Genomic DNA, 14,538 nt, shown 5'->3' with positions numbered 1-14,538 from the left:
TTTAGTTCGCTGATTCCTAGAATGTCTACGTTCACTCTTGCCATCTCCTGTTTGACCACTTCCAATTCTAAACATATTTTATAGGAACAAAAGATTTAAGTTAAACTATGTGGAAGCCCTAAATCCTAATCCTGGCCTGCTGATTCATGGGGTCGCAAAGAATCGGACACGACTGAGTGACTGAACTGAACTAAATCCTAATATGATGGTATTTGGAGAAGGGACAATAGGGAGGTATCAGTCCTGGGTGTTCACTGGAAGGACTGATGCTGAAGCTGAAACTCCAATACTCTGGCCACCTCATGTGAAGTGTTGACTCACTAGAAAAGACTCTGATGCTGGGAGGGATTGGGGGCAAGAGAAGGGGATGACAGAGAATGAGATGGCTGGATGGCATCACCGACTCGATGGAGGTGAGTTTGAGTTAACTCTGGGAGCTGGTGATGGACAGGGAGGCCTGGTGTGCTGTGATTCATGGGGTCGCAAAGAGTCAGACACGACTGAGCGACTGAACTGAACTGAACTGATGCTTAAAAATAATCGGCTTCCCTCATGGTTTAGACAGTAAAGAATCTGCCTGCAATGCAGGAGACCTGGCTTCAATCCCTGGGTAGGGAAAATTCTCTGGAGAAGGGAACGGCTACTCATTCCAATATTCTTGACCGGAGAACTCCATGGACAGAGGAGCTTGGCGGGGCTAGTCCATGGGGTTGCAAATAATTGAACATGACTGAGGTACTAACATGATCATGCAGCTCATGGTAGCTTAAAATATTTCTCCTGAAATATTTTACATTAATCTATAGGAATAATTTAGTTATTGACATAGATGAAGACTTGTGCTTCATTTAGCTAAACAAAAAGAGCACCTGAAATGCTTGACAATTTTAAGCAAATTGATAAATGCTTTTCCTTAAATTTTAAATCTTCCAGATTACATCAAGGTTCCTAAATTTGGGTCTCCAAGTTGCTCAAGTCCAGAGGATATTTTTGTGTATGTTAATGGCATGTGTAGTACACTAGTTATCAGCCATGATAGCCATGCATATATTTTGCAGTAGGCAAAATTTTTATTTTGGCTCTGTGCTAAATTTGGTAATCGTTAACAGAGGTAATATCATCTAGACTCAGAAGATGAATGGATCATTGCTTGTGAGAAGTGATTCTGGATTCATTCCATCAAATTTTTGTGACTGTCAGCATTACTTGGATTTTTGAAAATTTATTTCCACTTAATATAATTAGTACACACTCTTTACTTCTGTTTTGTTTAGTTTGGAAGATAAATGCCCTAGATAGAAGATCAGTATCAAAAGTTGCATTTTTTTCTATGCCCTTCTTGGTCATTATTAATTCATTAGTAAGTTTATAAAATATATTTATTTACAAATAGTAGTTGTCCTTTACAAACCTTGAAAGCCTATGATTTAAAGGCTGTGATTTTATGAAGTAAAAATGATAAAGCAAGAGAAAATGTTCAATTTCTTATTTATTCATGCATGTGATTATCATGTTGGTTCAGTTAGGTACAGTGGTACACGTGCGGTACTATATACCAAGGCATGCATATTAAAGGAGACACTGCCAAATTCTTGGAACAGATAACATTTCAAAGCAATTAGCATTCATACATCGTGCAGAAATATGATTAACATGGTGACCGCCAACTTCTCAGAAACCTCCCACTGATATTAAGTAGAAGTCAACCACCTTCAATAGATGTTGATTAAACTAAGGCAAAAGTGAAACAACTTTATCAAGTAATAAAGCATCAGCATCCAACTTGCAGAACAAGTATCTGGTGGCCACGGCTTGAAGGTCAATCCAGGCAGCAGTGTGGTGGTGGCACTTGAAGAATATAGAGCTTTACCAAGACCTTTGATAGCACAGATGGTACTAGATGGAAACACATGGATCAACCACTCTTAAGTTTAGAAAAGTTTGTCTCTAGATGTGAAGCTATGGAAAAGTTTTGACTGTTTTTTAATATTTCACTTTTTTGTTTCTTTACATGTATTTGCAAAAGGGTTACATGAAACAAATCTATACAAGTGCTTTTCAAAAAGATTTCCAATAAATAAAAACATCAAGTAATGAGAAAAGCATTGCATCTTATTATATTGGCAGTGTTTTTCAATGAAACATAAAATGATGATTCTTAATAACTGATGGTACCTTAAATCGATTAGAAATATAGCAATGAATTTTTAATGAATGACACATAACATCCTCTGAAATCTCTGCAAGTAAATCAGTAATTGCTAAACAACAGCTACCATGTATCTTTATTTTCCCCTTGAGAAGAAACTTGGGGAAAATACACATAAATATCATAACTGAGTCTTGCTGATAAGTCACTTCTGGTTTACCAAACAATTATTTTCATATTGATATGCTAATTTTATATTGACATATAAATAATAGAGGCGCCGACCAGTTTTATTTCTATTCATGTTAAAACACAAAACTCTTGACAAAACTTTTCTCTATTATTAGACTTTTATATGAAAACATTTCAAATGTGTGCCTATACCAAAATAAGAACACAGGGCTTAGAGTTCCAGTCAACTTTTATTGTCTTGAAGCTGTTTATCATCTATACAATTTCACAGTCATTCTATTTTTCTGGCACCTTCCTGCTGTCTACCTTTGGCCATTTACGGCTTCTCAGTATCATTACTAGTGTATGGTCAGAAAATTAAAAAATGAAAAGTAAAAATCTGTCCATCTGGTAATTTTAATAGTTCTGTTAAAGGATTAATGAGGGAGGATGAAGATAATGTCCAAAATGAACTTATATGAATTATCAGGGAATCCCAATTATTCCAAAATTTTCCTATACAGATTCTTGAGTTTTATGTGTATGTATACTTTCCTATAGATGAAACTTTGGGGAAAATTTTTAAGATACACAAACACGGGTTCAAGTTTATAAGGCTAAAACAGCACATATATCCTTTTGGTTTCATTTTGATAATATTAATACAAGAGATTTTTATCATCAATTTCAGAACAGTTTGTACTTCTTAAGACTATCACAATAGTTTAAGCATTGATTTTATCTGACTGTCTGCCATAGATTTGTTTCTGCAAAAGTACTTCTACATCATTTCTACATGTTTTGAAGACCCTATAGTATGGCACGCTTATAACAGTTCACTAGAATAGGATTAATGCACTTGAGGAGAAAACTGCCAGTGAATACTTAGAACTTCATTGTAACCAAAGTCCAAAAGAAGATGAAAAATTTTAAAAGTTTATTTAGAAAATCACCTTTAAGACTGCTATACTACTCTGTGAATAAATAACATTCCATAAATCCATCTTTATAAGAAAAGTTAAAATAGTGATAAAACTTTAAAAACTCATTTTTCTGAACTTACAGCACTACAATATTAATATTCATTAAAAAACTGTTTATATTTTTGTGTTATTAATGTTATGCTACATCAATCATGTTAATATAATTTTCATTAATTCACTTCAATTAAAAACCAATAGTCTACATAAAACTCCTGCATTTGCAATCTTGCTCAATCAAGAAAGGCAAAGTATACAATATTTGTGCTCAGAAGTTCAGTCGTGTCCAACTCTTTGCAACCCCATGGACTATAGCCCATGAGGCTCCTCTGTCCATGGGATTTTCCAGGTAAGAACACTGCAGTGAGCTGCCATTTCCTTCTCCAATACAATATTTAATAAGATGTCTCTAAATCAGACTGCTTCCTAGTCAAAGTAATTTCTAGAAAAATTTGCTCCCTATAAGTTATCATGTCTTCTATATCTTTGTAGAAAAGCATTTCTTCAATGGACAACAGCTTATAGTTATTCAGGCTGAATGTTGATTTGCTTTGTACAGCATTTAACATCTTTAGGGATGTTGTCACTGAATCACTCAAAGAAGAACAAACTGGAAAAATACGAGCATTCCACAAGCTCAAACATGTCTTGTTTCCAGAGAATAGTTCCTCTGTAACTTTGAGATTCCAAATGTCTAAGCATGACAACAAACAGACCCCAAAGAATTGAAGTAACTTTACATCTGACAATGTTTTAACATTCTTTTTCAAGTTGTCTTGCACACCACATGCCATTGTTGAATACTTTAAGTCTCCATTCATCTTCAAGCTTAAGGAACACACAAAAGAATATGCAGGCAGGACAGTTGTTGTTTTGACATAAGCACCACTAATGATGCAATTTTCCCCAACTGAAACATCAGGCCCCAATCTGGAATACTCCACAACCGAGCCAGGTGTCACAGAACATGTTGAATCCACTATACTTTGGATAATACAGGGTTTGTTAGTAGAGCATTCTGGTATCGATGGAAAGAGGCTAAAAGCTATAGACTGTAAGCCAAGCTCTGACTTCAAACTGCTATCTGCAGTCAAATGAAACAAATATTCTTCTGTTGTTCCAATGTGATAAAATTTGGAGTTATTAAGAACAACAACATTTAATGGTGTTCCTTTAAGAAGATGAAATATTCTCTGCCTCATGTCTACCAACTCTGACTCTTCTTTAGTAACATTTGATGTGTTTTTTGTGTACTCCACAGTTGCTCCAGGTCCCAAAGCCTGAAGAAAGTCTCCATAGGCATCTATTTCACAGTGTAGCGTACCTATTTTTTCATAAAAAGCAAGTAACTTTCTTGCTGTTTTATGGTCCATGTAAAATAGGCTGTCTGTGTAGACATACTCAGGCTCTAATTTAAGAGAGGGTATGACACTCCCAGCAAATTCCTGTTGAAAAAAATTTCCAGGTCTACACACAGCATCAAACTCATACATTTCTTCTATGCTGGGCTTATGAAGGAAACGATGGCAACTTCTGTATTCAAGGTCTCTATATTCTAAATGGTTAAAAGGTTCTAAAACAAACACTCCATGTGTTGTACCAACAGTCAAACTAGAAGGATGAGCTAATGCAGTAAAACCAGGTTTGTCAAACCTAATAAACTCAGATTCTCCAATACTATAAAGTTCAATATCATCTGCACAGGTAATCAGAATCCCAGGATTCATATGTGAGGGGAAATCAATGTACATGGCTAGTTTTAATTCCAACATCTGATAAATGGGGCTACCGAAAGGTAAAGCAGTGAAAATTTTCCCCAGAGCACTCGCACTTGGAAGGCGTTGACTGTAGCCACCTATATAGAATTAAACAAAATAACTGTTTTAAAATGTTTATAAGATTGTAAGATTAAAAGATGTAGGAGCATAAGTTACAACTCAAAATATCTCTAAAGATATTTAAAATATATTCATTACTATACCCCAGGAAAGAATAATAAATTTCAAATTCAAAGAGCAATTCTCCTGTAAAGATTTGATATAATGCAGTTCTAGACTAGGAAAGAATTCTAAATATGCTTTACAGGCTACGACACTTTTTTGAATCAACTGTAGAACAAGTAAAAAGGAAAATGAGCAAAAATATGATCTTGTATCTACATTTTAAACAGTAAATTTCAACCATGTGTAAACTCCTATATTAAAAATCCACTTCATTGGGGAAAAATGTCACCAAAAAACCAGTATACATAATTATCTATTAAAGACTAATTTCCAGATGCAACATTTTTCATCAAATTATTACCTACATTTAAAAGCAGTAAAGGTGCATTTTACAAAAGCATTTTACAATATATACTTGTTTTTAATTTAAAATGGCTTTTCCCTCAATGATGAGCCATATGACTTAATTCCTTGAGAAGTGCGTTATCTTAAATACATTAAATACACTATAATTTGTTACATCATTTTATGTAACTACGTAACTAATTATAGTGAGAGACATGGTAGAAAGAGTCACACAAAAATGGGTTTAAATTCTGGTATACCATTTTTTAATTGTTCATCTTTGGATTTATTCTAAGACAGCAGATGTGGAATAATGCTTTCTTTATCATAATTATTATTATAAGATCAATAATAGAAGTAATGTACTCATCTCAGAGTACATTGTTCATCCAACAAGAGTTAATACTTTCTTTGTCATTTTCCAAATACTAACCAACAGTAAAATTTCACATTACAAGAATTACCTATTTTTAATTATACTTGACCCTGGAAGAGTAAGGGTTTGAACTACACCAGTCCCTTTATATGAGGATTTTTTTCAATAAATACTGTAAGGCTGTATGACCCCAGTTGGTTGAATCCCTGATGAGACACTGTGGATATGCAGAGTGGAACCACCTCTACAGAAGTTCAACTACAAAGTTACATGCAGATTTCAGACTATGTAAGGGTCAACACCCCTAAACCCTGTGTTATTCAAGGATCAATTGTATACATTTTCTGGTGTCTAACTTAATTTTTACTAAATTGGTAATAATAATAATGTTCTGGAATAAAACTGTAAGCCTTTTTTTAACCTTTTAAATTAACCTTAAAATTAGAACTTGGATGCTTTACTTGATATCATCTTTAAAAAGAATTGTTCTGTGTGTGAATCGTAAGAAATGAAAAGTGCCTTGGTAACCATGTGGACAAATGATTCTAAAGTATCTGTAACTGCACAGTGCAGGTCCTTGACAAAGTTTCACCAGCCCTCCGTACACAGAGGGAAAGTAACAGAGGTTTCTATCATACAACCAAAATTATAATACAACCAAACTTGTCCAATTTGAAAACTATCCTTTATTCTGAGATTATTTCTTTCTTATATTTCTACCGCCTTATTTGTATGTGATTTCCCCCCTTTTATACTTTGTCAACTCTTAAGTTCTGTCATCACCTTTTCTTTTGTTTTTAAACTCTTCAGGATTATAGATTTTGGCCACCAATAACTAGATAAAAATGTGTAACAGAGGTTTTGTCTAAAGTCTGGTAATCACAGTACTAAAGCAGCCTCTCCCCTAAAGCAAGAATCCTTCTAAAGCATTATCAAGAAATGTTCATATTTTGATGAGTTCTATCTTAGGAAAATGGAACAATATCCATGCAAAGTTGATAATGTACGTGATCCATGATTTTAAGGTTAAACACTGTGAAAGATATTATGCTACTAACAACCTAACAATATCAAGAAATACATGAAATATTTGCTTCCAAAGCAGAATTAACTTCAAAACAAAAGAACAAAAAGAAAGAAAGAAGTATTAGTAAGGGAGAAAAACGTCCCTGACATATCAAGGGTAAAATACTAAAAGAAAATGTAAATTAGTAAAGTATAACATTACCAGAGTGAATTAATAGGATGGTAAAAGAATTCCATTCATCTCCATAAAGCTTTTCCAAACATCGAAGGGCACAAAGGGTTGATCCTCCATTTCCTTAAAGTTAAAAAGCAGGGTTTATTTTATTACAGTAAATTTAGGTGTTATAACTTTGAGGATAAGATCCTTTGGCTAAAATTAACTAGGCAGAGAGCAAAGGTACAGGCAAAAGAATCAAATTAAATACACATTTCCTGGCAATTACATAATTAGTAATAAAACCCAGAGATCAGGCCTCGGTAATAAAAGTTGAGTTAATCCTCTCATGAAAATAGTAATATAAAGAAAGAAATGATAAATTAGGCACTAGAAGACTATAAATTTGCACATTCACTTGGACTTAAGAACCATAAAATTCATTAAAATAATTCTCCCATATGATCAAATATTTGACTTAGATTTACTCTCCAAAAAGTTTTCTAGAACCTGATTTCCTAAAAATCATGTACGTTTCCTAAAAACTTACAAATGGAAGTAAATGTAACTTCCATTTACTAGTTACCTTGGACAAGTTATTTAACATTTTGTGCCTAAATCTCATTCAAACATACTGACCACATTTTCTACAAAGGTTAAAACATCGGCTAATTAGGACATGCCAGTATTAGATACAAATACCCTAATTTTGGTATCAAGGGGCTTTAGCTTTAAATATCACATGGAAAAAGGCCCCCAGAAAAATGGCATGTATTTTTATTTATAAGGGAAGGTAAAAGCAAAGCTGACAACTTGTTTTTAAAAGTAAACATCTTACAATACATATGCAATTAGACTGTGCTCTTTCACATTGTGCGTTGTGGTCTCAAAAGGCAGTATGTATTTTTCCTGACTTGCTCCCTTCATTTAATTTCTGAACAAACTGTGGAGTTTGGAGGGAACTTAAGAGAACTACGGATAAGGTTCAAAGGAATGTTTACCATCAGAATAAATTTTACTAAGACTAATAAATTTTATTTCAACATAGAATAATATTCTGGAAGTTTTTCATGGTATGTCCACAATGTGCAAAAACACCTGCCATCCCTTTTATCTTTCTTAAAAACAGTGAATTTACATTAAACAATTTTATATTTGTAAAGACTACAGGTGGAAACATAGTCCATAAACTGTAAGCTACAGGAAAACTTTTCTTCAGTGATTATTCTACCCACAACTTATGATATAAATCTAACCATAAATGCATACCAATTTTGGCTCCAGCAGGATCAACAAAAACATGATATTGAACTCCAAGGGGTAACTCCTTTTTTTTCAGCTTTTCTGAAAGCTGTTGCTTATAAGCAAGTTCCTGTTTTTCATCAGCTGCTGTTATTGCAACAATGTCCCAGAATTCTCCAGCTGTCATAGATTTGCCTATGTGGAAAAAGAAAGAAAAGATAAATATTATTAGAATTCTCTAGCTGTTACAGGTTTTACCTATTTTGAAAAAAAGGAAGAAACAGGTAACAGTATCTCCAAAAATGTATCTTCTTCTTTTGAGAATCCGGGATAAGGAGCGGCCAGCCAGCAGGATTCAAAATAGTTCTAATAAGGATTGTTGACAATTCAATTATTTTTCTCTCCTAACGATTGTTGACAAATTCTATTTCTTCCTCTCTTTTAGATCACTTATTCCTTTTTTGGTCTACCATTCCATTTACTTAGATATTCTGAGAGTTAAAATGTTTCTTGATTAAGGGAAGTACTTTTGACTTGCTAACTGCTGCTGCTGCTGCTGCATCACTTCAGTTGTGTCCGACTCTGTGTGACCCCATAGATGGCAGCCAACCAGGCTCCCCCGTCCCTGGGATTCTCCAGGCAAGAACACTGGAGTGGGTTGTCATTTCCTTCTCCAATGTGTGAAAGTGAAAAGTGAAAGTGAAGTTGCTCAGTCGTGTCTGACTCTTAGCGACCCCATGGACTGCAGCCCACAAGGCTCCTCCATCCATGGGATTCTCCAGGCAAGAGTACTGGAGTACTAAAGATGGGCTCAATTCTTAAATAAAAAGAGAAGCCAAAGGAATCAATCAATCTCAAGCTTTGAAAATCAATTTTCACATATGGGTACGACTTAATGTTTGTTGACTAAGATTAAACCCAAGGATCTATTGCTACAATGTTGGTGTTTATAAATATGGGCACATTAATTTTTAATTACGTTAAGCTGAATCATGCAAGCTTACAAAGGATATTGGAGAATGATACCAAATTCCAGATAACAGAGAAGTTCCCAGGTCCTTGATGAACTCAACAAAAGACAGACTGAACTTTTGGCTGATGGTGAGGTTATCTAAGTACTATTTTCTGTATTTTTAAGAGCAGTAATGTCTATAAAAACATAACCTATTACATAGTTGTACAAGAAATGACAAGTGGTATAGTCTTTCAAAAAAAATTAAAATTTTTTTCTAACCCTTTAAATATTTTGTCCATAATTCCTCCATATTGTTTGCCTTTTCACTTAGTAAGCGTTCACATTATGGAACAAGTTGGTGAAACAGGTAGGGACTGGAAGAAAGCTAAAATTGTATTTATAAGTGTCAAAACACTATGCTTTATATCTTCTAAGTTTATTTGAAGTAATTTTTGTTAATGAACTAACCAAATGTTTAACTTGTATTTATAGCTTCACTAGTCAGGCCAGTCGGAGAAGGCAATGGCAAGCCACTCCAGTACTCTTGCCTACAAAATCCCATGGATGGAGCAGCCTGGTAGGCTGCAGTCCGCGGGGTCGCTAAGAGTCGGACACGACTGAGCAACTTCACTTTCACACATTGGAGAAGGAAATGGCAACCCACTCCAGTGTTCTTGCCTGGAGAATCCCAGGGACGGGGGAGCCTGGTGGGCTTCCGTCTATGGGGTCACACAGAGTCGGACACGACTGAAGTGACTTAGCAGCAGCAGTCAGGCCAGTAAGTGTCTGTCTTTTCCACCCTCCTCACACATATGCAATAGGAAGTAAACTTAAAGGACGAAAGTAACAAACACAACGTAAAGAAAGCAGAGTGACAGAAGAATATAAAACAGGAACATTAGCTTCGCCTGGGCCAGTGTCCTAGGTCTGCAGGTGATTAGTAAAAGGAAGTGGCAGTCCAGCATATATCCCAGCACGTAAAACACTCCTATCCATTGCAGGGGAGGTGCTAGGGTTCCTCCTTTGGTACCTCTAAGCTCAGAAAACCTCCGCAACCTTCGCTGGGTGGCTTCTCGCAAAGATTCGCCGGCAGGGGCACTTTCTGCTTCCATAGTTGCACCTTACCCGAGGCCGCCGAGGACTTCCAGGTATGCGGCAGCCAAGCACCGCACGCATGCGCCCTGGGACAAAACCTGGTCCGGTTTCGCGTCTGTCCCGCCCCCTGCTTGCGTCCTTCACGTAACCACGCCCCCGAAGCTCTCTGGCCCGCCCAGGAAAGACTTCGATGGGCTCAGCGTAGAGCCTCGCCCCGTTGCCTTAGTAACGGTCTCCGGAACGGAAATGGCCACCTAGAGATTTGTCTGACAGTGCCGGGTCTGGGCCGCTAGTTCCCAACTCATAAGGCATTGCAGCCCGCTAGACCCGGTAAGTGGTTCAGTTTGGGAGACGAAATTTCGAGAATTCACCAGCTTAAGAAGTCGAAACTACAGCCTATCTTGTAGCTTTCTATCAAAGGCGATTCGTCCTTCTAACGCGTGGTTTCTTTTAGCCAGAAGCAGTTCCCAAGGATCTCTTGAAAGATAATCCCTAATCCTCGGATCGTCATCTGAAACCATCTGCCCCATCCCCAATGTTCAGATACACATTCTGAACGTTTAAAATCCGTATTTCTTCCGGAAGCTTTGTGGCTTCTTTGCCCTTTTAGTTACTAGAGAGTGAGCCTCTCCACCCCTCTCAGTTTTGAGATCACTTAATCGGCTTTAGAAATTCTATAAACTTATGCAGTGAGGCCCTTAACATTTGTGGTATTTTTGGCTGTTTCTTTGGCATCCTTTTGTGGCCGAAGATTAATCTGGAACTTTCAGTAGCATCCCTGGCAATAAGTCAGACTTACTGGATGTGTTTCTGTTGCTGCTGCTGCTGCTGCTAAGTCGCGTCAGTTCTGTGCGACCCCATAGACGGCAGCCCAACAGGCTCCTCTGTCCCTGGGATTTTCCAGGCAAGAATACTGGAGTGGGTTGCCGTTTCCTTCTCCAATGTATGAAAGTGAAAAGTGAAAGTGAAGTCGCTCAGTTGTGTCCAACTCTTAGCGACCCCATGGACTATAGCCTACCAGGCTCCTCCGTCCATGGGATTCTCCAGGCAAAAGGACTGGAGTGGGTTGCCATTGCCTTCTCCGTGTTTCTGTTAGGTACTGATAAATAAGTTTATTCTCTTGTAAAGCACGAGTTTATGATGAGTTTTACCGATTCTTCTATTCATCTTTATACATGAGAAAGCTATGAATCGGAAAGAATAGTGACTTAGTCAAGGTCTCACAATTAGCAGTAGAGAGAAGATTTAAGCAGGATATTTCAATTCCAAACTCAGAAATCATTCTACTGCACGATACAATTTAAAAAGACTGTCCTCGTTAAAATTTTCATCAGCAACTTAGACTTTCAAGGGCTTGCAAGTTACTACCATGAACTTAGTTTTTTCTTCTAAAGTTTTAACCCTGTTATTCAATTCTGTACTAAGAAAGCATTTGAATAAAAACGGAAATTACTCTCTTGTCGTTTTATTGTTTAAAAGCTTTCTTTTCTGTTAACAACAACAACAACAAAAAAAACCTGTGCATTAAGAATGTTTAGAAAATATAGAATACTTAATGAGATGAGTGAATGAAAGGAAAAACATGGCAAGAGAGAAGGTCAGAGAGATGATAACAGCCTAAATAAAGGATTTTCCTTTACTGAGTGAAGCAAAGCCATTGCTGGGTTTTTATGCAACTTCCTTAATGGTTGAAAAGAGTATGTAGAAATGTGAGAATAGACTGTAATGGAAGATGAGACAGTGATAGAAACAGAGACTTGTGTAGAGGCTTCTCCAGCAAAACATGTGAGAGTTGGTGAAGTCTTAGCCAGGATGGTAACAGTGAGGGTGATGAGAACTGGGTTAGATTCTGGATGTAGATTTGAAGGCACAATTAATACAATTTGCTAACGAAATGGCTCTGGCATGTGAAAGAAAGAGGAATCATGGATAACTGCTTGAAGTCTAGAGGGACAAGTGAAATGGGAAAGGCTATGGATTAGGAAGTAGAGGCAGTTATTGGGATAGTACGGAGAGTTCAACATTTGGTTTTGGACGCATAAAATACACAGATGTATATGTATGCAATGCATTTGTAATGGTCACTTGTGTGTGTATGTGTTTGTTTGCATTATACATGAATTTGGACTTTGTGAGACAGGTCTGGGCTGGAGATATAATTTGGGGAGTTGTCAGAAGGTAGATGAAGTTAATTTTTAAATTATAGAACTAGATAATTATAGCCCTAAGGAAAGAAAGATCAGTAGAGCCTATTAGCTGAGGGATTGTATTAATACTATATCAGTATGGTTTTTGTCCTTCCTCTGCCTTTTCTATTTTCTTCAAATTATTACTAATATTAATTTTTAAGTAAAAAATGAAAAAAATGTTATATACTGTGTGATTGGGAATAAATATCTTTGGCAGTCGATTATACTGGTAAAAAAAGTTAATGGATTTTATTTAAGTTTATGTTTTATATAATTAGCGTGATATAGTTGTTTGAACAGTCATAAACTACAGTGACCAGAATAAAATATGTCGATACAGATTAGTAGTAACCCATTATTCTGTATAGAATGGAAATGATGTGCTTGATCTTGAGTTCCATATTTTAAAAGGGACATCAGACAAGCCAAACTATAATAAGTTGAAAAAAAGATATTTTTTAGAGGCATTTGGGCTTCTTTTTTTTTTTTTTCTATTGGCAGAGAGTATCTGAAGAAGTGCCATAAAAAGAAGTGAAATGGACTTTTGAAGAACTTTTCTGAGTTATAGTTTACATACCATTAACTTCACCTGTTTTAAGTGAGAAGTTTCATGATTTTCGGTAAATATACAGAGTTGTGTAACTGTGACCACAAACCGGGTACAGATTTCCATCATTCGAATAAGATGTTTTGTGCTTATTTACAATTAATGCCAGTTTACTTATTTTTATCACCATAGGCAAAACTGTGAAGGTTGTGTGAAAATCGCTGAGAGACATTAAATTTTTATTCTCCTTCATGAAAAGAAACTGAATCCAAATGAGGTCCTGGATTATGGACCATGGAGCTCAGGTTCATGGCTTGGCCAGTTTATGCTGGGGTTCTCATTGTTTCTATTATTTGAGTATCATTTCTCTGTTTAACCACTCTTCCTCCTCTTACTCTACCTGATGTGAAGTGGAAAACAAAAAATCTCTCTCCTTTTTTTTTTTTTACTGTTTTCTTTCTTTGGATTTTTTAACTCAGCTAGTCTGGTCTCAACTTATTCACTATTTTTATCCCCACTGTGTCCTATTGAAGAAATCTTCACCCCCTTTCTGTTGGGCAAAGGGAAACTTTTCCCCCCTAACTTATATTTTGCTTTCTTTATTTTTTAAAGCAGTTTTAGGTTCATAGCAGAATTAAGAAGATGGTACAGAGGTTTCCAATATACCCCACACATGCATAGCCTCCCTTATTGTCAACATACCTACCAGAGTGGTACATGTGTTGTAATTAATGAACCTACAATGACACATCATGATCACCTGAAGTTTGTGTTTCCCTTACAATTCTCTCTTGGTCTTTTTATTTTGTGGGTTTGGACACAGTATAAGGACATATATACATTGTTATAATACTATTCAGAGTAGTTTAACTCTCCTAAAAATCCTCTGAGATCTGCCTATTCATCCCTCTCCCCAAATCCTGCATCTGCTGATACTTGTGCTTTCATGTTTTCCTTTCTTCAGAATATCATATGGGTAGATTCTAAGTATGTAGCCCTTTTATATTGGCTTGTTTCACTAAGTAATATGCATTTAAGATTACACCATGTCTTTTCATTGCTTGATCAGTTCACTTCAGTTCAGTTCAGTCACTTGGTCATGTCCGACTCTTTGCAACCCCATGAACCACAGCACGCCAGGCCTCCCTGTCCATTACCAACTCCCGGAGTTCACCTAAACTCATATGCATCGAGTCGGTGATGCCATCCAGCCATCTCATCCTCTCTCGTCCCCTTTTCCTCCTGCCCTCAATATTTCCCAGCATCAGGGTCTTTTCAAATAAGTCAGCTCTTCGCATCAGGTGGCCAAAGTATTGGAGTTTCAGCTTCAACATCAGTCCTTCCAATGAACACCCAGGACTGATCT

The 14,538-nt window shown here is 36.4% G+C and overlaps 2 protein-coding genes across 3 annotated transcripts in view; one reads left to right on the top strand and one right to left on the bottom strand.

Annotated features, from left to right (window-relative positions):
- TNNI3K (TNNI3 interacting kinase) overlaps positions 1-10,527 on the bottom strand; it is a 383,736-nt gene extending 373,209 nt beyond the window's left edge. The window contains exons 1-4 of one of the 2 annotated variants that reach the window (XM_088835393.1): positions 10,372-10,527; positions 8,414-8,581; positions 7,193-7,285; positions 1,472-5,155 (exon numbers count right to left, since the gene is read on the bottom strand). In XM_088835393.1, coding sequence (XP_088691519.1) covers positions 3,696-5,155; positions 7,193-7,285; positions 8,414-8,581; positions 10,372-10,453 — 1,803 coding nt within the window. In that variant the 5' untranslated portion in view covers positions 10,454-10,527 and the 3' untranslated portion in view covers positions 1,472-3,695. Of the gene's footprint in view, positions 1-1,471; positions 5,156-7,192; positions 7,286-8,413; positions 8,582-10,371 lie in introns of those variants that run through there. The other variant, XM_055402899.2, reaches the window with a different exon arrangement.
- Positions 10,528-10,671: 144 nt separating this feature from the next.
- Positions 10,672-14,538, top strand: part of LRRIQ3 (leucine rich repeats and IQ motif containing 3) — a 217,651-nt gene continuing 213,784 nt past the window's right edge. The window contains exon 1 of the mRNA XM_055403712.2: positions 10,672-10,766. The gene's annotated coding sequence lies outside the window, so the exon portion shown is untranslated. The remainder of the gene's footprint in view (positions 10,767-14,538) is intronic.

This window comes from Moschus berezovskii, chromosome 4 (assembly GCF_049115385.1).
Source record: "Moschus berezovskii isolate FMDL1 chromosome 4, NW_MosBer_1.0, whole genome shotgun sequence".
Taxonomy (NCBI): Eukaryota; Metazoa; Chordata; class Mammalia; order Artiodactyla; family Moschidae; genus Moschus; species Moschus berezovskii.
The sequence above is the reverse complement of the archived record's forward strand: the minus strand, read 5'-3'. Positions and strand labels throughout refer to the sequence as shown.